The sequence below is a fragment of the Maniola jurtina genome, chromosome 15 (genome assembly GCF_905333055.1).
Source record: "Maniola jurtina chromosome 15, ilManJurt1.1, whole genome shotgun sequence".
NCBI lineage: Eukaryota > Metazoa > Arthropoda > Insecta > Lepidoptera > Nymphalidae > Maniola > Maniola jurtina.
This window is the reverse complement of record NC_060043.1, coordinates 1,623,677-1,646,365: the sequence shown is the minus strand read 5'-3', so window position 1 is coordinate 1,646,365 and position 22,689 is coordinate 1,623,677. Positions and strand designations below refer to the sequence as shown.

At 40.4% G+C, this 22,689-nt stretch overlaps 3 protein-coding genes across 5 annotated transcripts in view; 1 reads left to right on the top strand and 2 right to left on the bottom strand.

Moving 5' to 3' along the window:
• LOC123872407 (lutropin-choriogonadotropic hormone receptor) overlaps positions 1-5,960 on the top strand; it is a 34,215-nt gene extending 28,255 nt beyond the window's left edge. For both annotated transcript variants that reach the window (XM_045916667.1, XM_045916668.1), the window contains 7 exons: positions 642-710; positions 915-989; positions 1,351-1,468; positions 1,996-2,112; positions 3,809-3,903; positions 4,198-4,365; positions 4,810-5,960. In XM_045916667.1, the coding sequence (XP_045772623.1) occupies positions 642-710; positions 915-989; positions 1,351-1,468; positions 1,996-2,112; positions 3,809-3,903; positions 4,198-4,365; positions 4,810-5,899 (1,732 nt within the window). In that variant the 3' untranslated portion in view covers positions 5,900-5,960. The remainder of the gene's footprint in view (positions 1-641; positions 711-914; positions 990-1,350; positions 1,469-1,995; positions 2,113-3,808; positions 3,904-4,197; positions 4,366-4,809) is intronic.
• Positions 5,961-6,254: 294 nt separating this feature from the next.
• Positions 6,255-7,958, bottom strand: LOC123872427 (AN1-type zinc finger protein 1-like). Its single transcript, XM_045916704.1, has 3 exons — positions 7,445-7,958; positions 7,073-7,175; positions 6,255-6,825 (listed from the first exon to the last, which is right to left on the bottom strand). Exons 1-3 carry the CDS (start codon positions 7,726-7,728, stop codon positions 6,301-6,303), a joined length of 912 nt encoding a protein of 303 aa, XP_045772660.1. The 5' UTR covers positions 7,729-7,958; the 3' UTR covers positions 6,255-6,300.
• Positions 7,959-8,633: 675 nt separating this feature from the next.
• LOC123872401 (valine--tRNA ligase) lies at positions 8,634-22,649 on the bottom strand. Of its 2 annotated transcripts, XM_045916651.1 has the most exons (19): positions 22,374-22,649; positions 21,652-21,819; positions 21,099-21,232; positions 20,783-20,941; positions 20,434-20,695; positions 19,721-19,851; positions 19,342-19,439; positions 18,941-19,065; positions 18,433-18,578; positions 17,804-17,996; positions 17,186-17,275; positions 15,891-16,076; positions 13,451-13,557; positions 12,747-12,974; positions 11,520-11,661; positions 10,865-11,035; positions 10,159-10,353; positions 9,542-9,820; positions 8,634-9,018 (listed from the first exon to the last, which is right to left on the bottom strand). In XM_045916651.1, the coding sequence occupies exons 1-19, from the start codon at positions 22,536-22,538 to the stop codon at positions 8,803-8,805; spliced, it is 3,195 nt and encodes a 1,064-aa protein (XP_045772607.1). In that variant the 5' UTR covers positions 22,539-22,649; the 3' UTR covers positions 8,634-8,802. The 2 variants fall into 2 exon arrangements, with proteins under 2 accessions (XP_045772607.1, XP_045772608.1); XM_045916652.1 differs by lacking the exon at positions 17,186-17,275.
• Positions 22,650-22,689: the final 40 nt, after the last annotated feature.

Below are 22,689 nucleotides of genomic sequence, written 5' to 3'. Positions count from 1 at the left end.
TCAATTCCAAGTGCGAACTATATTATTATGTATTTGAAATTATTTTTCAAAAATACAAAATGCTGAATTTTTGAATAAATAAAAGAAATTGAAACTAACGCTTAAAAGAAATAAAAGCTTAAATTAAGAATATGATATAGACTCTAACATTCGCAAATAAATCATAATAATGATGGAAAAAATGGAAATGCAAATAAATGAGTGCACAATGCAGTCCCGCGAGACGCGAGCCGCGGAAATATTTGTATTGTAGCTCTGTGGTCGATGCAAATAGCGTGCAAACGATATGCACAAACATAATTAATGTATTTGTTTCACGTATGTAGGTAACTATTAAAGGAGATAACCATTATTTCTATGTATGTTTATTTATGTGTTTTTTGTATGTAAGTAGGTATAGTACGCGACAGGTTGAGATGGCAATCTTGGCGGGAATACGCCGCACACTCGCACAGCCCCCGCGCTTACCTATTGCGGAATAGCGCGGGAGACTTGCAGGGCGTCCCCCCGCCTCATACCCCGATTGCCACGTAGACCTTTCGCGAACTATAGGTTTAATGTTTTTATCTCAGCGGTATCGAGCAAAACTTTACATCATCGGAGGTTTTTATCATTAAATAATGTAGATTATCTCATTGCAGGTCATTGAACTATAATCTGATAGAAGAGGTGCCTGCACATGCGTTCAAAAACTCGCAAATATCAAAACTGTAAGTTTAACTGTACCAACAATAATCCTAGTGATAATGTTATTTTGTATTCATTTTATTGCATGAGAAAGAATCAAGAAGATTTTTGTGTGTTAATTTTTGTTTTTTTTTTTGTCTGAGCATCTAATTTAATTATACTTAGATCTATTTTTATTGCTCATTTTATTAATTAATTGGTATCTAACGATCGATTTTTTTTTTCAGAAGTTTCAAAGGTAACACAAAACTGAGAAGACTAGATGACCTAGCGTTTGCTGGAAATCTATTGTTGCGACAGTTGTAAGTACTTACCATTGATGCTTTCATAATAATTAAATCAAAGTATTATATAAAATGCAAACCAAGCAAATAATAGCTACCCCACTATCCTAATCGACTTGAACACAACAGCTTATCTCAATAGGATTACCCAAATTTGCAGAATAATATAGTGCACAAGTGCGCAAGCACAGGTACACTCTATTCCCCCCACTCCCCTAGTCTGATGGTACGGCAATCCGACACGATCGGGGAGAGATCAGGATCATTGGCTTTCGGTACTCTCCGAAGCTCTGGGATATATCACACCGCAAACTTCCCAACTCAGGGTTGCTATTTCAAAGAACCGAGTACCTAAATAATGATTACTTAACATTTTCAGAGACCTTAGCAACACGGCTGTAACTTACCTTCCTACCAAGGGGCTTGAAAATCTCGAGACTCTCAAAATAGAAAAAACTCCGAGCTTAAAGTACATCCCTTCTATTTACGATTTTAGAGTAAGTATCTATACACACTACGAATATCTACCTGGAAAAATATAATAACAGAATCACTACCCATCTCTATTCATTATTATAAAATATAAGAAAATGTGTTTGTTTGTTGGTTTATCCTTCAATCATGACAACACGATGGGAGAGACGGATCAACCTCATTTTTATATAGTTAAAGATGAACGGAAAGACAGCTACTTTTTATACCAGAAAATCAAAAAGTTCCCTCGGGATTATTATAAATGGCTGGATGAGAAAGGCGAATGACCGTGTGAACCCCCTCCCCAATTAATTAAATGATTCTTTCTAAAAATAATGGCAATACTTTACTGACTAGAAACCCTGTTAAGTCCACTCAAAAAAATTCTAATAACTATATCATAAAGTGGGTCCCCCATGAGGTATGCGGTGAAAAATCCAGCCCTGGTGAATTCCAGCTTCTGTCTTGATTGTAGCGTATTGTTCCTAGTATATGAAATGTCCCTTCGAATTAGCATAATAAAATAGAAGAGTCTCTTCGTTACGGCCAGAACCTGAGGGAAGCATACCTGACGCACCACTTCCACTGCTGCGCATTCCAGTTCCCCGAGCGACACAACCCCGCCAAACACAAGCTCTACGAGACACAGCTCGCTATCATGAAGCAGGTCAGTGCGTATGTTTAAGTACCCAGAAACAAATTCGTAGCAGTCTACGGTACCTATAGTCTACGTATTCCTGTTCTTACCTTCTAGCAAAGCAGTCGTAGGACTTCATCTGTGTTGGCGTTTGGTGGCGCGCCTGCGGTGCCTTTTTGGAGCATTTTTTCGTTAGAAGTGGCCGGTTTTTGTGTTTTGCTGGTGTTTTTTGGTGCTGGAACTGACTGGGAAGCGCTCCAGGGGGGAACCGCGCGTGTGTCGGCGGGCGCCGGCACGGAAGAGGTCCATACTTGTATAGTTTCCCTAACTTGTGATTCATAACTACAAACTTGACCTTGGCTAATCTATGTAAAGCCAGACGAGAAAGAAAAAAAAGCAGTCGCAAGCTTGTTTATTCCTCTACAATCCTCATTCACTCCCTCATGAAAGAAAACTTTTACTTTCACTTCCAGGTAAGGGCTACAGGGTAGGGCTTGCCTGGAAGTGAAAGTAAAAGTTCTCCCTATCTGTTGGGCATCAGTTGAGCAAATGAACGTGGGATATCCGGGCCGAAATGAATTCAATTACTAAGTACTTAGACGAGGGACGAGGAGTCTGTTGAATCTGTGCAACAATTGAATCTTAGAACATTATGTTGATTTGAAGGAAAAATAGTACTGCCTTACTGAATCAATAAGGCAGTACTATTTTATGAATAGTAGGTATCTACTAACATACCTAACTATGAATGACAATGCCGAGATAAGAACAAGCAACAGGTTTCATTCAAGCTTTTTCATTCTACTCATATTACGCGCTTCTCCATACTTACCTACTACGCATACCTACGAACAGTAGAATATATATAATAGTAGAAGAGGTATAATAACCTATTCTATTATTTATTGTTCTAGATATCTAAAACTAAGCAAGATACCGATTTATTTCTCCAATATCTTGCCCAAAAATAATAAATATGATAAAATTATATTTATTTTCAAAGTCAAAACCGTTGAAATAATTATGAGGCAACTTCGTTCGTAAATAAACCATGTAAGGAACTACAAAATTACAAAGCTATTGGCTATAAATAACAAGGTTAATAAAAACCTACTAATCTTTACCTTTCACCTTGAACTTTATTATCAGCTAAGAGCTCATAAATTTCGTAATGGACAGGTATATCAGGGCGCAGCGTGAAGCATTTATGAAATTAATAACTTTTGCGTGCCTAATGGGCCCAAAGTGAACTAGTGTTTCTGAGTAGGTAGGTAGGTACCTTAGCTAGGTAGGACTGCAAACGGAGTTTGCTTACAACGGCTACAACATAGAATAAAGTAATCTATAACAGCTACAATCTACAAACTACCCTCTAATGCAAAGGGTATTTTATTTAACCACGTAATTCCCTTTTCTACGTCTTTTCCAAATGAAACAGCTAGCCTGGTGCACATCGACCGCCCGTTGTGCCAGATCCTTTTTTCCACGCACACGCAATCTGTGGAATCAACTCCCTTCGGCGGTGTTCCCACTAGATTACAACGTGGGGTTATTCAAGGGGCGGACCAACAAATTTCTGAAAGGCCGGCATCGCATTGGCGGTTCCTCTGGTGCTGCAAATGTTAATGGCGGCGGTAATCACTTAACATCAGGTGACCCGCCAGCTCGTTTGCTCGCTATTTTTATTAAAAAAATGCATTATTATCATAACTCTCTTTGTCAACAGAGATGCAACCAAAATGCACAGAACCCTTCTCGAGAACTGAGAAAGCGACGATCCACAAATCCAACTTCAGCTGAAAAGTTAACGACGTTATTGAGGTTGGTATCAAAACGTACTTGGACGAAAGATATAAGTAGGCGACAGGTTGAGATGGCAATCGGGGTTTGGGTGGGTTCGCACACCCACGCACAAACCTAACCCGGTGCGGGATAGCACAGGCGGGACGTCCCCCCACCTCATATCCCGATTACCATCTCGACATACCTATCTTGAACTTTCAAGATTTCCCACCTTGTATGATGATATTCTTGAGGCCTCCATGAAACTCGCACGTAAAAGTTATAAGATTAACAAATTTTCATTTCATTGCATTTTCACTTCATTTCTTCCAGTGAATGGAACGATACGTCCACAGCCAGCTACGAGGAGGAGTGGGGCAGTGAAGAGTACTTCTCCGACTCGGGCAGCCTGGAAGACGAGCTGTCGGAGCAGTTCCACGCGCCTTTCAACAGCAGCCTGGGCGTCGCCTACTCCGTCGAGTGCGGGAACATCGGATCGAGGTGACTTTTGCTTTCTTCTGTTTTTTTATTAGGGTTCCGTATGTTTAGAGAAAAAAAGGATCTCTTAGAGGACCACTTCGTTGACGGTTTTTTGTGTCTGTCAAGACCCGTCAAGGGAATTAAAACCTATGGGGTAGGTACTTCCCGTTGACCTAGAATCATGAAATTTCACAGGTACCTAGGTATTTAGCATTGTCTTAAATCACAAGCAAAGGGAAAAATGCGAAAACCGCGCATTTTTGGTTACATCACAAAAAAAAAATATCTAAGGGTTATTTCTTGTGCGAGTTCCACTTGCACTTCACCGGTTTTTCCATTACAAGTTAGCTCCTGATTGTGATCCCACCTGGTGGTAAGTGATGATGTAGTCTGAGATGGAAGCGCTTCTATCACCAGACCGATGCAAATAAGAAAACATGACTAACCCCACCAATTTTGTTTCAGCCGCCGTACAGTGAAATGCACGCCGCAGCCAGACGCTCTCAACCCTTGTGAAGATGTGATGGGCTGGTCATGGCTCAGAGCCAGTGTGTGGTTCGTGGTCGCCGCCGCCGTGGTTGGCAACACTGCTGTCCTACTGGTGCTTCTTACCAACCACACAGAACTAACAGTCCCTAGGTTCCTCATGTGCCATTTGGCTTTCTCCGACCTGTGCACGGGACTGTACCTTTTTATGTTGGCAGTAGTGGACCTCAGAAGTTACGGAGAATTCTTCAACTACGCTTACAATTGGCAGTACGGAGTCGGATGTAAAATTGCTGGATTCCTTTCCGTATTCTCCGGACAGCTATCAGTATTTACGCTAACTATTGTGACTTTGGAGCGATGGTTCGCGATAACGTACGCTATTTATTTAGAAAGGAGGATATCTCTGGGTGCAGCTGCCAAGATAATGATTGGAGGATGGATGTTCTCTATTCTAATGGCTGGCATGCCACTGGCTGGCGTTTCTGATTACTCATCAACGTCGATTTGTTTGCCAGTGGAGAGTGAAGGAGTTGGTGACGCCGTGTATCAAGGATCTCTATTTTTGACGAACGCAATCGCCTGGGTGACTATAGTAGTGTGCTATGTACAGATTTATAGATCTTTGGGTGGAGGAGGGGAGAAGTATGGCGGTAGAGCGGCAGCGGCGGCGGCTGAACGACGGATAGCCAATAAAATGGCTCTATTGATTGGTACAGATTTGTTATGTTGGGCACCGGTGGCTTTCTTTGGAGTGACAGCGTTAGCTGGCGTTCCTCTAGTCGACGTCAGCCACGGCAAGGTGTTGCTAGTTTTCTTTTACCCATTGAACGCGTGTGCGAACCCGTTCCTGTATGCGATACTGACGAAACAGTATAGAAGAGACCTCATAACCCTGATAGCTCGCACGGGTTGGTGCAGCTGGTTAGTTCAGCGGTACAAGATGGCGGCCACCCCCCCTCCCACCGCGCACACCAACCCCTCCGCGCCCGCGCAGCTATTACCGCTAGTAGATTACAATAGATCAATTTCCATGAACAAGGAGAATGGTGACGTTGAGATTTTGTAACTATATTAGGTTAATAATTATAATTACTCTTGATATTGTTGTTATAAGTATTTATTAAGATTTTGTTGTTTTTTTTTACCTAGTTACCTACTAAAATCAATGAATTTTATTTTAAGCAATTATAACTTTGCTTTAACACACGAACACATAACATAACAGTGAAGGACAACATCGTGAGGAAACTGCATGCTTGAAAGTTCTCCATAGTGTTCTCAAATGTGAATGGGGTCTTCCAAATACACTGGGCGAGCGTGGCAAACTATGGCCAAACTTTTCTCACACATTCTGAGAGTGAGCCAAGGATGAGTTGATGATGGTACAGTATAAATCTTGTATAAATAGAAAAGCATAGTGATTCAATCATAAAACATGTATTCCAAAAATCAAAATAAACTATACAATTAACTTAAAAATATCTGTGCATTATCTTCTAGATTACTTATGACACGATTATCTATATACTCTATGACTAACTTATCACCTTCTAACAAAACCTCTTTTGTCAGTAACTCTGTAATTTCAACATCCATCTTAATAGGACTTATGCAATAACCATCTAATTGTCTAAATAACCGTATTTTTGTGTCACCTATTTGATTATTATCGTTCCTAATATTACATGTATCACATATACTATCAATGGTACGACCTAAACTCCATTTCTTAGAAATAAATACAGCAACAGTGCCTTTTAAATCTGGATCTAAAGCTATAGACTCAATATTCTTTATATTTTGTTCGTCATTTACAATAGTCACTGGTTTTGGTTGCATGTCCATAGGTTTCTTGATAGCAAAATACACTCTATCTGATACTGGTATGGATTTAGGGCCGAGAGCTTTTTGCTTGATCCTCATTAAATGGATTTTTGATGCAGTCTTCACTTTTGCTGAGGACTTCAGGGCTTTTCTTATGTTTTCCGTTATCTGTGGAAAGAAAAGTTATTGAATAAGCAGATCTGAAACATAAGGTGAAATTGTAGTTGTAGTAATAGATATAGTAGTAGAAAAAATTTCTATTCTATTGTAATATGTCTATATTTTACAGTACCTAAAACTTATTTAAAAAAATTTAACTTTTGTATTCAAGAAAACTTTAAGAAAATTTTTGAAATTTGTTATTCTAGCCAAACCAACTATAAAACTTGTGTGAACTTTTTAAGTGAAAGTTTACTTTATCTTGAAGAAACTTATTAGCTTCCTGGAATTGACGTCTTGGTGCTTCGAACTGCTCTATTTTTGCTGTCATTGTCTCATCGTCAATCTCGGGACAGGATCTGGAAAAAGTAAAAATATTTATCATTGCAAATGATCATATACGGGTGGTACTTTTAGGGAAAGGCCTATGTCCAGCGTAGACGTCCACAGGCCGAAATAATGATGATAATTACTAAAAAAAAATAGGTAAGTTATAATACAAAAATAGCAAGTAAAATGAAATAATGAACTTTCATTCTATGGGAAATTAGCTATAACATTTTTGAATAATCAAATATAATTTGCACTTGAAAACTTAATTTGGAAATAAGTAACAACCTATACTTACGGATGAAACCTATGCTCGATACAGTAATGTTTGTTGCACTTTATACACAGCATTTCATGTAGATTCCCCTTCCTGCAGCCTTTCGACGAGCATCTATAAATCTGATCGTCATTTTCAAAGTTAACCTCCTTTGGTTTCGGCGCCAACTCGCATTCTCCAGATAAACAATGATCGTTGAAATGATGGCGGCAGAATACCATCCCACATTTACACTGAAGTGGCAGAAAGTCCGTCTGGTTACAATCTTTCTTCTGGCAATGCTCGCCGAGAGAAGGGAACTCCATAATATTATTTAACAGCAGGGAAGGATGCACACGAAAAAATCCTTTCAAGAATGTTACCGTAGTTTCTCACTTCACTTTTGCCTCATGAATTTTTCTATGTTCTTTTCTTGATTTTATTGCTTTTTCTAGTGCCAACTGCCAAGAATATTTTTTATTTATTATTTTCGTGGAAAAACAATTATTATGAAAATGATGTTTCAATTTGGATATTTGAGTTTTGACATTGATGTGACAGTTTTTTGACATGTATCTTTACTCTATGGTTTTTACCATACAGACTATCAAATTACCAAAGAGTAAAATAGATTTGTCAGTGGTGCCTCTCCGAGAGTGTGGACAGGCATAATACAGTCCTACCAAAATAACAATACAATAATCATGAAGCCATGAATAACATGAAAAAAAAAAAACCGAAATTCAATGAACCATCTAAAAAGCGTAGAACACGCGTAGAAATGAACCCATTTCTTTGTGACTATTTCAAAAAGCGATTGCGATCATTTTTTGGGCTGGTTTTTTTTTTTATATCAGAAGAAACCCCTCACCATAGTCTGGTCATTCGTGGACTTTAAAAAAGGATCTAGAATCAATACAACTAAAAAAACTATATATAATGATTCGCTAGTCGCTACTCGCTACATAGTCAACATTCCACAGCCTAGTGTGGCATTCTACTATCTCCTATCAAGGGAAATAAAACTAATTTTGAAGCACAACATTGAAATATTTATTGCAATAAATAGAAAAGTAAATAATATTTTTTTACAAAAATGCTGGTTTTATTTGATACAAGACCTTCAACATTTCAGAGCATTAATGAAATAAATTAAGAGATCAAACTTGGATCTAACTTTGATCTTGGATCAAACTACTATGAAATAGCTATGACAAAAACACGAGTTTTTAAATTAAACTTATTTTTCAGCATTATTATGTACAACCCACACAAAAGATAATTTGTTATGATAATAATGTTGATTTTCATAAATAAATTTTCAAAGATATTTGCAACATTTTTCTTAAAGACGAGGTAAAAAATTGTACACATATTCGCTAATAAGTATACTATGTACATCACATTACTCTTAATGTTTCTATCGCGGCTTGCAACCGTTCGATCTCCCCTTGGGACTGCGAGAGTTTCTCCGAGTTTAGTTTTTGCACGTCCAATGGAACTTTGGTTGTGTAATCATCTATTGATATTGCTTGTTGTAACTTGCTTATTGTGTGAGATAGTGTTTCCTTCTTCTTTTCTAGTTTTGCGATCTCCTTTTGCGGATCTATCAGTCCCTGTAAAAAATATTAAATAGTTTAAAAATAAATAAAATAAAAAGTTTAAGGAAGTTGCTTGAAAATATGCTACAGGGTTTGTAATATGTCCATCCTACAACCACTATGTGATTATGAGATATAAATACAGACAAAATCGACACGAAATTACAACATCATTGATAATGACGTATCGGTATTATAAAATAACCAAAATTAAAGACTGGATTTTGCGACCAAATAATCATGGTCCCTTCAATATTATTATAAGAGATTATGACTATTTCTAAGTCACTCGATCTGACGAGTAGATGAATCTCAATCGGCGCCTTGTCATGACCGGATGCTCGCTTTAGCTGTCTGTCAGCTCAAGCTGATGTGCGCTAGTTACCAAGTGAGCACTGGTCTTCGATTCGTAGGAGTGGGTGGTTTTGAGTGTGGGTGTGAGTCTGTTGGCGTCAGTAGATGTATGAGGCTGCGTATGTGAGACTATGGGCGTGCTAATAGGTGTGTGTGGGTTAGAGTGAACACCCTATGAACAGACCTTGAGCACTAGATGCACCTCGATGCTGTCGCTGACGGTGAGTATGGCCGCGCCGGCGGGCGGCGGCTCGTCACTCAGCTCACTGCTGGCCAGTCCCTGCAGCTTGCGGCATAGTTCACACAGCTCGAGCTGGTGTGCGCTGGTGACCAGGTGAGCGCGGGTCTTCTGTTTGTGAGCGAGGTTGTACTCCGCGCGCGTGGAACGGATGAGATGTATTATCTTGAGCGCGGTATCCACGTTGGCTTCTAAGTCTTCAGATCGCCAGGGTGTGTCTGACTCCTACAAGTAAAAACACGCGTTGTTTCCGGCCAAACTCAAAAGTTAGAATAAACCATACGAATGACCAGCCTTGTAATTATACAGGGTGAAATTAGGACGCTAGCAAAAACGAAAACAAGTGATAGTACCGATGATTACTGATAACATACCACAAAAAACGCGTTTAAAAAAAACCTGTATCTCTTAAAAGATCGCAATGTATTGAAAATAAAACATCTGCCTGACACTAGTGCCGCGGCATTGACGCCGAGTTTTGCACGCTATACATTGGGAGTTTGAAATTAACTAAATCGCTAAGTATAAGGCATACAAGAATGTATACTAATTTCAAGACTCACAGTGGGGTACTCGGCGATACAGATGGACGGACAGCTGGTGTCTTGCCTGGGTAGCCTCTGGTACAGCTCTTCAGTGACGAAAGGCATGAACGGACTGATCAGTTTGAGTCCATACTCCAGTGTGGTATACAGAGTGCGTCGGGCGGCAGACTTCTCCTCTTCCGTGCCTTGAGCGAACACTGGTTTTAGATATTCCTGTAAAGTAAAGGAAACATTTGTTTGAACTACCTTTAGTCTGCAACTTTGTCCACGTGGACTACACAAACTTCAAACCTCTATTTTACCCCCTTAGGGGTTGAATTTTCAGAGATCCTTTCTTAGCTGATGTTACTTCATAATAACTATCTGCATGCCTATCAGCCTAGTTCGGCCAGTAGTTTGAGAAGTAAGTTGATACATAAGTCAGTTAGTCAGTCAGTCACCTTTTATATATTTAGATACAGTTATCACTTACCACCGAGTGAGATTGCAGTCAAGGGCTATCTTGTATCTGAATCCCAATATATAAAACACACAAAAAATTCTACTTATGTCCGTTATAGAAACAGACTTTGAAACCATCCAACCGATGTGTCTCAAGCTGGTTTCATTAGGAAGGCAATAATGCGAAAATGTTTTTAGACCACTAAAACAATGCATTAGGGCATTTTTTTTGCGTAATAGCACACGCAGGGTATCTGCTAGTAAAAAAAAGATCTTCACTCACCAAATAGACATCACATAGGTCGTAAAGCCACAGGTTGTAACAGTGCGTGGTGGCGGACGGGAAGTCGTAGCTCTGGAAGCCTTGGTCCACTTTCTGCACGGCCAGCGCTACCTTTGATAGCATCCATCGGTCGATTGACGATAGACCTGGGGGCAGAGTCGGTTCGTACACCTGGAAGCAAGCATATATTTTATTAGCCTGCAATTATGCCCGCTAACTATAGTTCGCGACAGGTCGAGATGGCAATCGGAGGAGTGAGACAAAAGTTACAGCCGTTTATGCTGCACATTTTGAATGCTGCACCTTTACTTTCCATTGACCTAGAATCATTGGCAAGAAGCATCGCTACAGACTTTTCGCTACATAGACAAATTTTTGTTTTTTATTTTTATTTATTTATTTAATTAAAGACATAATGAAAAATGAACATTTTACACGAAACTTTGTAGGCCAAAGCACTAGATAAATATATAGTCTTAAGTTGATATTTGTTATTTAATAAGTATAAAAATAAATTTTAAGTTTAGTTATAGATGATAGTGCAACAGTGTCAAAGTATAATATTTCAAATATAATTTTCATAGATAGGATAAAGTGTTATGTGTGTTTATCCCATAGTTATAGGTATTTTTTTAGATATCCTTCTAATCTATACCTTATAGCTAGTATCTGCCGGGAAGTACATGAGCGCGAACTTGGCCGCGTTCCACAGCTTGTTGCAGAAGAACCGGTAGCCCTGCACTCTCTGAATATCCAGGTTGAGGTCCCGACCTTGCGTCATCGCACACAGGGCGAACCTGAGGACAAATTACATTATTAAAACTACCATATTATAAATTGGAGAAATCACTACCCATATTATAAATGCGAAAGAGTGTTTGTCTTATAACTCGGTCGCGCTAAGTTTGCATCTCGCTGGAATGCGGCGCCTCTCCCACTTCCCCGCTCACCTCCCCGCGGTTGTCTTGTCGCGTCAGTACGGTTCGCATACCGTACCTAAGCGTCGGTGTCTTAGAGCCGCAATAGCTCAACCGGTAAAGGAATGGACTGAAAACCGAAAGGTCGACGGTTCAAACCCCGCCCGTTGCACTATTGTCGTACCTACTCCTAGCACAAGCCTGACGCATAGTTGGAGAGGAAAGGGGAATATTAGTCATTTAACATGGCTAATATTCTTTTATAAAAAAAAAAGAAAGAAAGTGTGACGTAATCGACGCGAGGTGTAAACTTGGCTTGACCGAGTAGTATGGTTGGTTAGTTTATTGGTTTGTTAGTTTGTTCTTCGATCACGTCGCAACGGATTGACGTGACTTATTGCGTAGGTATAGTTAAAGACCTGGAGAGTGGAATAACTTATTATTTTCCCAGACAATTAAAGAGTTCTTACGGGATTTCCAAATATCTAAATCCACGCGAAAGAACTCGCGGGCATCAGCTAGTATTAGATAGATAAGTTGTGTGTGCATGAACCTTTATTTATAAACTCAGGGAAAATTCATAGCTCAACGTGTTTTGAAACTTAAGGCAATAGGGCAGAGTATGTAGTTCGAAAAACCGAAAGATGTTAGAGATCCCAAGGTCAAGAATACCCAGCTGAGTTTGTTGTGGGCTCTTCTCAGACTTGGACGCCTTTGGAACCTTCGTATCTTTAGTTTTAAGTTTACGTTATTAATTATCACCACTATATTATCTTAGAAATCTAACAATTCTGACTATCAAAAGATGTACAATAGTACCTACTTTGAATAAATGATTTTGATTTGATTACTTGAGATGACAAAGATTTCTTACAATTACAAATTTCGAAAGCGTTCAGCTCAAGCGATATTAGTAGAGAGTGACCAAGTTACCAAACGATTTAATACTGTGTGAAATTGCTTACCTCAGGGCATCGGTGCCACACTCAGGTATGCCATTAGGGTAGTCCTGCTTCTGTCCTTGTATTGCCTTCTCGATCTCCCGCGGGTCCAGGTTCGAGTCCGCGAGCTGAGCGTGCAGCTGTTCCAAGGTGATGCCGCGCACCACGTCCACCGGGTCTATCACGTTGCCCAGAGATTTGGACATTTTACGACCGTGGGCGTCGCGCACCATTGGATGGAGGTAGATTTCTCTGAAAAAGTGTGCAGTAATTTAGGATGGATAACACACCAATCGTAGAATGGCGCGTTGGCGGTTCTTTTCGTACTGCAAATGTTCATGGGCGGCAGTAATCACTTAAAGCCAGGTGACCCACCTGCTCGTTTGCCCACTATTTTTATTTTAAAAAAATGGCTAGACTAAAGGACGGCGCACACCTGTCGACACAGCATTTTTCACTGCTAACCCATTATCGACTTTACTTAGGGTTACATAATATCGAAAATTAATTGAACAACTAGTAGCTTTAAGTTGCGGGCATTATCTAATGATAATTAATAACCATCCCAGATTTAAGCAAATTCTTTAAGAATTTTTCGAAGATATGTATCAGTTCATATTTTCCTAAATAAGAAATATATTTTGGTAAAGCATCTACAGGCCCCGCGTTTGAGTAAAAATGGAAGAACACATCAAAGTTTGGTAATAGGGGTACGGATGGTAACTTACTTGAAAGGCAATTTCCCGAGTAGTTTTTGCCCAAAGAACACCATTCTGGCCACCCAGAAGAAAAGAATGTCGTGACCAGTTTCAAGCAGTGTTCCAGGATAAAATGCCTGTGAAAGTGTTCCATTCATATAGGGTTTATAGTCCTACCACAAATTAATTTATCAATAACTTTATCTATCAATATTTATATTAATTTATCAATATAATAATTTATATTGCACAATCACCGCCGAATTAAATATTGTTACTTTTACCAAAAATATAATCACACATGATTTAAGACTATCGTCTTGTTACAAGACGCGACGCGAGTAGGTATTTTCAAAAATGCTATCTGTTTTAGGCCGCTTCGCTGCCTGCTCCGTATCGTGATAGAGAGAGTTGCAAGTCTGGTAGGCATTTGCCTACGTTTTATTCTTGAAATATTTTTTAGGGTGATAACGTTTTAACTACAAATTCTGCTAATCACGGCAATGATTGATGTAGTTTTTTCGTAATCGCAACTAAGTATTAACTGGAGTTTACTTTATTTTAATGGTTTGCCGACACTTAAATACACAAAATAAAAGTAAGAAAATGGACAGAGAATCCCCAGCATCAGCCCCTTGATGTGAATTTAAAGTAATTTTACCTGCAAGTCCTCAGTGTTATCCGGCCACTCGAATATCGAGAAGGGGAACAGGCCGGAAGAGAACCAGTGTCCAGCACATAGTGAATGTGATGTCTTCAGGCGCCATACCGAACCTACTAGCGGCTTTCGAGAGGGCTTCCTCTTCACTGTGTGACGATACCCATTGTTCTTCCACTTGATGTGAATTCAAAGTAATTTAACCTGCAAGTCCTCAGTGTTATCCGGCCACTCGAATATCGAGAAGGGGAACAGGCCGGAAGAGAACCAGTGTCCAGCACATAGTGAATGTGATGTCTTCAGGCGCCATACCGAACCTACTAGCGGCTTTCGAGAGGGCTTCCTCTTCACTGTGTGACGATACCCATTGTTCTTCCCCTTGATGTGAATTCAAAGTAATTTAACCTGCAAGTCCTCAGTGTTATCCGGCCACTCGAATATCGAGAAGGGGAACAGGCCGGAAGAGAACCAGTGTCCAGCACATAGTGAATGTGATGTCTTCAGGCGCCATACCGAACCTACTAGCGGCTTTCGAGAGGGCTTCCTCTTCACTGTGTGACGATACCCATTGTTCTTCCCCTTGATGTGAATTCAAAGTAATTTAACCTGCAAGTCCTCAGTGTTATCCGGCCACTCGAATATCGAGAAGGGGAACAGGCCGGAAGAGAACCAGTGTCCAGCACATAGTGAATGTGATGTCTTCAGGCGCCATACCGAACCTACTAGCGGCTTTCGAGAGGGCTTCCTCTTCACTGTGTGACGATACCCATTGTTCTTCCCCTTGATGTGAATTCAAAGTAATTTTACCTGCAAGTCCTCAGTGTTATCCGGCCACTCGAATATCGAGAAGGGGAACAGGCCGGAAGAGAACCAGTGTCCAGCACATAGTGAACGTGATGTCTTCAGGCGCCATACCGAACCTACTAGCGGCTTTCGAGAGGGCTTCCTCTTCACTGTGTGACGATACCCATTGTTCTTCCCTTTGATGTGAATTCAAAGTAATTTTACCTGCAAGTCCTCAGTGTTATCCGGCCACCCGAATATCGAGAAGGGGAACAGGCCGGAAGAGAACCAGTGTCCAGCACATAGTGAACGTGATGTCTTGAGGCGCCATACCGAACCTACTAGCGGCTTTCGAGAGGGCTTCCTCTTCACTGTGTGACGATACCCATTGTTCTTCCCCTTGATGTGAATTCAAAGTAATTTTACCTGCAAGTCCTCAGTGTTATCCGGCCACTCGAATATCGAGAAGGGGAACAGGCCGGAAGAGAACCAGTGTCCAGCACATAGTGAACGTGATGTCTTCAGGCGCCATACCGAACCTACTAGCGGCTTTCGAGAGGGCTTCCTCTTCACTGTGTGACGATACCCATTGTTCTTCCCTTTGATGTGAATTCAAAGTAATTTTACCTGCAAGTCCTCAGTGTTATCCGGCCACCCGAATATCGAGAAGGGGAACAGGCCGGAAGAGAACCAGTGTCCAGCACATAGTGAACGTGATGTCTTCAGGCGCCATACCGAACCTACTAGCGGCTTTCGAGAGGGCTTCCTCTTCACTGTGTGACGATACCCATTGTTCTTCCCTTTGATGTGAATTCAAAGTAATTTTACCTGCAAGTCCTCAGTGTTATCCGGCCACCCGAATATCGAGAAGGGGAACAGGCCGGAAGAGAACCAGTGTCCAGCACATAGTGAACGTGATGTCTTCAGGCGCCATACCGAACCTACTAGCGGCTTTCGAGAGGGCTTCCTCTTCACTGTGTGATGATACCCATTGTTCTTCCCCTTGATGTGAATTCAAAGTAATTTTACCTGCAAGTCCTCAGTGTTATCCGGCCATCCGAATATGGAAAAGGGGAACAGGCCGGAAGAGAACCATGTGTCCAGCACGTCGTCGTCCCTGGTGAGCGTGATGTCTTCGGGCGCCACGCCGAACTTGCTAGCGGCTTTGGAGAGAGCTTCTTCTTCACTGTGAGCCGATACCCATTGTTCTTCTGTCTGAGTATAAAAGTTGCATGTTATTTTCTTGACTGTAGATTACATTATTGTTTGTAGATCTGTATCTATTCAGTCTAAGCGAATCTAGTAATTTTTGAAATGTGCAAGTTAGTCTAAAAATTAATTTGTAGAACGGCAAAAAGTACCAATTATTATTATTTATGCCTCATTCATACGATAGCTTTTTAACGTTCGTTAAAAAAGCGTCCAAATACAACAAATGCATTCCCAAGTATCTGTGCACCCGCTTTTTAACGCGTACAACGTTAATACTCGCCAACGCTGGGTTTTAACGCAACGCTTTTATAACGCTCGTGTGAATTAGGGGTTACGGTGGATGAATGCTATCATCAACCAGTGCGTAAATTTGAGAAGACTCGCCATATTTGTTCTGTGTCAACTGTCATGTCAAAATTACGATTACAGTACTTAATAATTTTAGCGTAAACCATATTTTGACAGCCAGTTGACACGTAGAGCAAATATGGCAAGTCATTCTTTATTTTACGCATTACTTATATTACAATAATTATTGATGATTGATTTAAGTTAAACACGTCCGCATCATGCAATGTTCATAAAGTTATTGTTAACATATACAAAAAATGACGTATAAGTACCTGCATTACGTTAATTTAAGTAAGTGTTTACGTAAACTCGTGGGCACGGTAGCGTCTTCGGCCAAAACTGCGGCTCATTTTGGCCAAAGGTAGAAGAAACAGAAGGTTCGGTCGAAAACTAGAAATTACTTTTCACCACAGAGGCCTAACACTAAAATTATAAAGGTGAAAGTTTGTGTGAATGTGTGTGTATGTTTGTTACTCTTCCACGCAAAAACGACTGGAAGGATTTGACTGAAATTTGGAAAGGAGATAGATTATACCTTGAATTAACACATAGGCTACTTTTATCCCGGAAAATGATAGAGTTCCCACGGGATTTTTAAATAAACCTATATCTACGCAGACGGGGTTGCAAGCATCAGCTAGGTATCAAATAAAATAACAAAAATCTGATAAGGCTGAACAATGAAAAACAAAGACAGAGATGGCAAATGCAACAAAATGACGGATCATGCATCATAAGTGACACAACATTGAGTGACGTACTACGGCGGGTTGCGTGCGCGTCTTGCGCGCGGGCTTCTTGCGGCCGCTGCGCGTGCGGCGCCGGTGCGGCTTCACCACCTCGCGGACTTCCTTGCGGCGTGAAAATTACCACATCTGACATTAAACACGAGCTGGATACAAGTTATAAATGATGTAAACAGCTCATTTTCCAGCTAATACATCACAATAGCGCTCAAAGTCATCTCTATTTTTAGTTTGAAAGAACGCACATTATTAAACACAAGCCGCATGGGCCTCAGAATTCGAGTAACGATTCTGCGAAACTAAAGCGTCAAAAACCTGTCGCACTTATTTTTTTTTTCTATAAACACACGTTTTTCTATAAACACGCCACACACACCGAAGGCATATGCATAACCGTGCCACGCAGATATGATCATTAAAGTTCTAAACAACTTACGGCCTTACACTGTACCTACTCTACAAGATCCCTTTTTGCATAGACACTCAGCTTGTTGCGCGTCGCGGTGATAAAGGGCCCCAGATGGGTTCAAACCTAGTCGGGCTTACGTCGAATAAATACGTGAGTATAGCCGTAACAATCTATACATAATATATCTTTTATACAATATTATGTTATGTACAGGTATTCCTTACCTTGGTCGCAGGTAAAGCGACGCGGTAGGCCGGTATGCGATGGCCCCACCACAGCTGGCGTGAGATGCACCAGTCCCGGATGCCCTCCATCCAGTGGTACCAGATCTTCTCGTGCACGGCCGGGATGATCTTAAGTTCTCCAGTTTTGACGGCTTTTACCGCTTCAGCCGCCATATTATCGCATCGAATGTACCTTTAAGATTAAAGATATCCATACTAATATTATAAATGCGAAAGTGTGTCTGTGTGTCTGTCTGTCTGCTACCTTTTCACGGCCCAACAGTTTAACCGATTCTGACGAAATATGGTACAGGGTTAGCTTATAATTGTAGCTTTTAATCCCGGAAAAATCAAAGAGTTCCCATGGGATTCCCAAGAACCATTTATTATTGAAGAAATAATTGAAGAATGGATTGGAAAAAGTAGACCCAGACGCAAGACCGCGCCGTGTGGAAGTCCGTATAAGAGCCCATCCAGCAACTTAACCTAGAAACATTTATACTTTCAATAGACAACAGACATATTACAAAGTGGCCGCCATGCAAATTAAAAAAAATTGTAAGTAGTTATTTCTTGTATGGGACCCTTCATGTGCGTGTCCGACTCGCACTTGACCGAGTTTTACTTACCACTGGGGTTTAAGCATGGGTTCTACAACGTCCTTGGAGCGGCTGCACAGCGGGACCACCATAGCGTGATCCTTGGTCTCTTTGTACGACTTCGCCTGTTCCAGCGTCTTGATAATTTCGCGACGAACGTCGTAGCGTTTCTTACCCTATAAGAAATAACAAAGTATAAGCGGTTAGTTCGAAATTTAATACAAAATAAATAATAGTATAGAATATAATTGTTTTTCAAATAAACTTTTAAAAGTACTTTTGAATCGTCAAATGCATCTACCACTGCTTCGGAGTGCGTTTTCTACCGAGAAAAACCAGCTATTAATTCGGTGGTTGCTGTTTTCAATGATTTGATACACAATATTATACCGTATATAAAAGTAATTGCAGTCCCGGCCATTGCTGGAGCGAGCTGCAACTCAAATCCACGATCTTTTATCATGTACATATTTTTCGATTATTTTTCCTTTTGAGGTAGGTACGGAACCCTAAAAATATAGTAAATCATAATGCTCACGGCGAACGGTCCGCAGTTGTCCAGCATCCTGCCCTCGTCGTCGAAGATGTTGATCATCGGCAATTTGTGACGTTTGGCGATCTCGAAGTCGTTCACATCGTGTGCCGGCGACATTTTCACGGCGCCTACAACAACACAATATATTCCTCAGAGCCGTGATAGCCTTTTGACAACCTTTCTAGCGCAGTGGTGAGCGCTGTGGGCATCGGTGGGAGGTCCCGGGTTCGATTTCCGGCAGGAGCAACTCAACAATTTCTAAATGTCAATTTTAATATGGGTACTTTCAAGTCAAGAGTGAAAGTCATCTTTTAGGCAAGTGTGCTCCATCTTAGGCTGCATCATCACTTGCCAACAGGTCGGATTGCAGCAAGCGCTAGACTATAAAAAAAACAATAATTTACCAGTTCCAAAGTTCATATCAACATATTCATCAGCTATGATGGGAAGTTTTCTCTTCACTATTGGATGCAGCACATTCCTTCCAATGAGATGCTTATACCTGAAACAACATGAGGAACCGGTTGGTTAGAAACACAAACCTATAATCTTTTGGTGACGCAACCACAAATTCACGGTTTTCAGATTTTTTGCTTTACTTGTGTTATAAGACCCTACCTACCTGCCAAATTTCGTGATTCTAGGTCAACGGCTAGGTCGACAGCCTATAGGTTTTCTTGACAGACACGATGGACTGACGGACAGACAACAAAGTGATCCTATAAGGATTCCTCTTTTGCTTTTGAGGTACGACCCCTAAAAATAAATAAAATAAAACATTACCTGGTATCGTCAGGATGCACGGCGACGGCTACGTCCGCGAGCATGGTCTCTACTCGAGTGGTGGCCACCACTATCTCCTCGTCCGAATCCTCCACTCTGTACGCGAAGTGCACTAGCACACCGAATTCCACCTGACAAATACAGCTGAGGCATTATATAACCAAAGGCAACTAAGTGCCCCACATTCCAAGAACCAGCCAAGTGCCAGTCAAACTCGCGCACTGAGGGTTCCGACATTTTGCACGATAAATCAAAAACTATCACACTAATATTATAAAGGAGAAAGTTTGTATGTGTGTGTGTGTATGTTTGTTACACCTTCACGCAAAAACTACTGGACGGATTAGGCTGAAGAATGGAGATAGATTATACCCTGGATTAGCACATAGGCTCCTTTTATCTGTTTTAAAATGTACAGGTAAAGCCTTTTTATATGCTACCCCACTTGGTATAGTTATAAGTTTGAAAATTGAAAATATTATTTGTTCATGAACACATTTTTTTTTTTGAAATGTAACTACAAAGTTTCAAAATTCAAAGTTTTCAGATTTTTTTCCTTTACTTGTGCTATTAGACCTACCTACCTGCCAAATTTCATGATTCTAGGTTTTCGTGACAGACACAACAGACAGGACAATTAAAATCACTATCACAATTAAAATCAAGCATTTGCAGCGATATTAGTACATTTAAAGAGGTAGCATCAGTCTTACCTTGCTATCATAGCCAGGTATAGACAGCATAGTCCGTCCAGGCAGGTCCACTTTGTCCACCTCTATGTCCGAGATGGCACTCTTCAGGGTACAGGACCAGTTGACCAGTCGGTTAGCACGGTAGATGTCACCAGAATCATGGAGACGAATGAAAGCCTCATTGACGGCTCTACACATCGACGGGTCCATAGTGAAACGTACGCGCGACCAGTCTAACGAGGACCCTAGCGAGCGGAGTTGTTCGTAGATTCTGTCGCCTTTTCTGAAAAAAATACAATATTTTTAAAACTCTTAACCTCCAAAACCAAGTACCAATTTGAGTGATATATTATACAAAAAATGTTCTTACTCATTCTTCCAATCCCATACTCGCTTAATAAACTCCTCTCTTCCCAGTTCGTGGCGTGTTTTCTTCTCTTCTCTCCACAGCTTCTTCTCCACCACAACCTGTGTGGCTATACCCGCATGGTCACAACCTGGGTTCCACAGTGTGGTGCGGCCGTGCATTCTAGAACATTTGGTTGGATTTTAAAAATTGTGATGAACAGTCTAAAATAGTATCTCTATAATATTATCTAGTTAAAAATAATATATCCTGCCCAGATGTCTAATCTGTGGAGATTGGCCGTGGGCAGGACACTTCTGGTATAAATAAATAGATTTACCTGTGCCACCTGGTGATGGCATCTTCCACAGCATTGGTAAGGGCATGGCCAAGATGTAGTGTGCCAGTGACATTTGGTGGAGGGATCACCATCACAAAACTTCCCTTGGGATTTGGCTCCAAAACTGATTTTCTCTAAAATTTAAAAAAATATTGAAACAAAAGTTCATAAAATCAATTTACATAATTTAAATGTGGCTAATCCTGTTAATCTTTAAACTAGGATGATAGGTCTATGTATTGCTGTCCTTTTCTCAAAGAGTATTACAATTTACAATACTATGCACTAGATTTAGACCTGTAGGTCAATTCCAAAAAAACCTGCATCAACATCCGTGTAAAGTTGCTTGTCTATCTGTATTCTAATTACAGGATGTATTTGAGAGAGTGTGCCCAAGAATTTTTTGACCTGCTTTTTCCTGCACCTTGTTACTATCATAAAGTAAACCATTATCAAGTTCTGCACCTGTAGATAGCCAGCATGTCCAATGGCAGCCAAGAGTTAGTCTATGAATTAAAAAAACTCATTTCAAAGTTAGTACCATCATACTCACTCCATACTCAGGTTTGAAGAACCCTTGTTTCTCCCACCAAGCATACCAGGCGGCCTCCACATAGAGTGGGCTATATGCATCAGGCATAGTCCCGGAGATATCCTTCTTCTCTCCTGCAGCAGTGTTGGCTGTGTACACTGCACTCTCTTTGATCTCCTTGACTTTTTTCTATGAAATAAAAAGATTTAATGAGTGAATGAAACAGAGTACAGCTGCCCAGTGCAATATTCTCACAGCAATTTTTATTACAATTTAAAATACATTTCCAATCTTGGTATCTTTGCTCTTGTGGGAATTTTGAAAAATCTAATATTATTCAGTGTTATAAAGGGAACCTCTGAGTGAAATTACAGCTTTCTAGGTCCAAGGGTTTGGGGTGGGTGTTGATGAATCAGGCAGTCAGGACTTTTCTTTATAAGTATTGTATTGTAGAGATCTGTATACCATAGCATAATGACTAGTAGACAGATGCTCTAAAGATTCTTTTTAGGGAATACTATACTTATATTATTTATAGTCTATTACTTTGTACCATACACAATAAGGCAATAGAACTTGAGGAAGTGATGCAATGCATAAAACAATACACGTAATCCTTTCACTATCGCGTGGTAGGAATACCATCATTTTGTTTTCAGATAACTATTTATTTTCATAGTACATAGGAAAACTGTAAGTTATAAACTGCTCTAGGAATTGGAATGGTGAGAAAAAGGTTTAACCTCAGGTTTATCTTTTTGGACAGCTGGCGTAGTGCTCTTTTTATCCAGCTTTGCCTTTAGTTTCTCCAATTTGGCCGCTTTTTTTGCTTCTTTCTCCAGTTGCTTCGCGGACTTTTCTTGCGGCTGGTCTCCCGCTGGATCATTTTGAGGCTCGTTGTCTGTCATCTTTTATGAATTCTACGATATATTCGCAAGATAATCACATTAATTTAACAATTCGAACACACGGTGGTTCGTGATTCGATCAGCGATGTGGAATTTGATCACAGATCACCGACCAGAAACAAAAATCACAGATCACTATATACAGTCTAAA

Bases quoted from the DNA above. Each gene is read 5' to 3' on its own strand.
- LOC123872401 (XM_045916651.1), bottom strand. From the start codon at position 22,538: ATGACAGACAACGAGCCTCAAAATGATCCAGCGGGAGACCAGCCGCAA. The intron at 19,066-19,341 runs GTAAATTATTGT...GTGTTGTTGTAG, and splicing joins TGATATGAACTTTGGAACTG to GCGCCGTGAAAATGTCGCCG. The intron at 13,558-15,890 runs GTAAAATTACTT...ACACTTTCACAG, and splicing joins ATAACACTGAGGACTTGCAG to GCATTTTATCCTGGAACACT.
- LOC123872427 (XM_045916704.1), bottom strand. From the start codon at position 7,728: ATGGAGTTCCCTTCTCTCGGCGAGCATTGCCAGAAGAAAGATTGTAAC. The intron at 7,176-7,444 runs GTAAGTATAGGT...TACTTTTTCCAG, and splicing joins ATCGAGCATAGGTTTCATCC to ATCCTGTCCCGAGATTGACG. The intron at 6,826-7,072 runs GTAAACTTTCAC...TTCTTTCCACAG, and splicing joins ATAAGTTTCTTCAAGATAAA to ATAACGGAAAACATAAGAAA.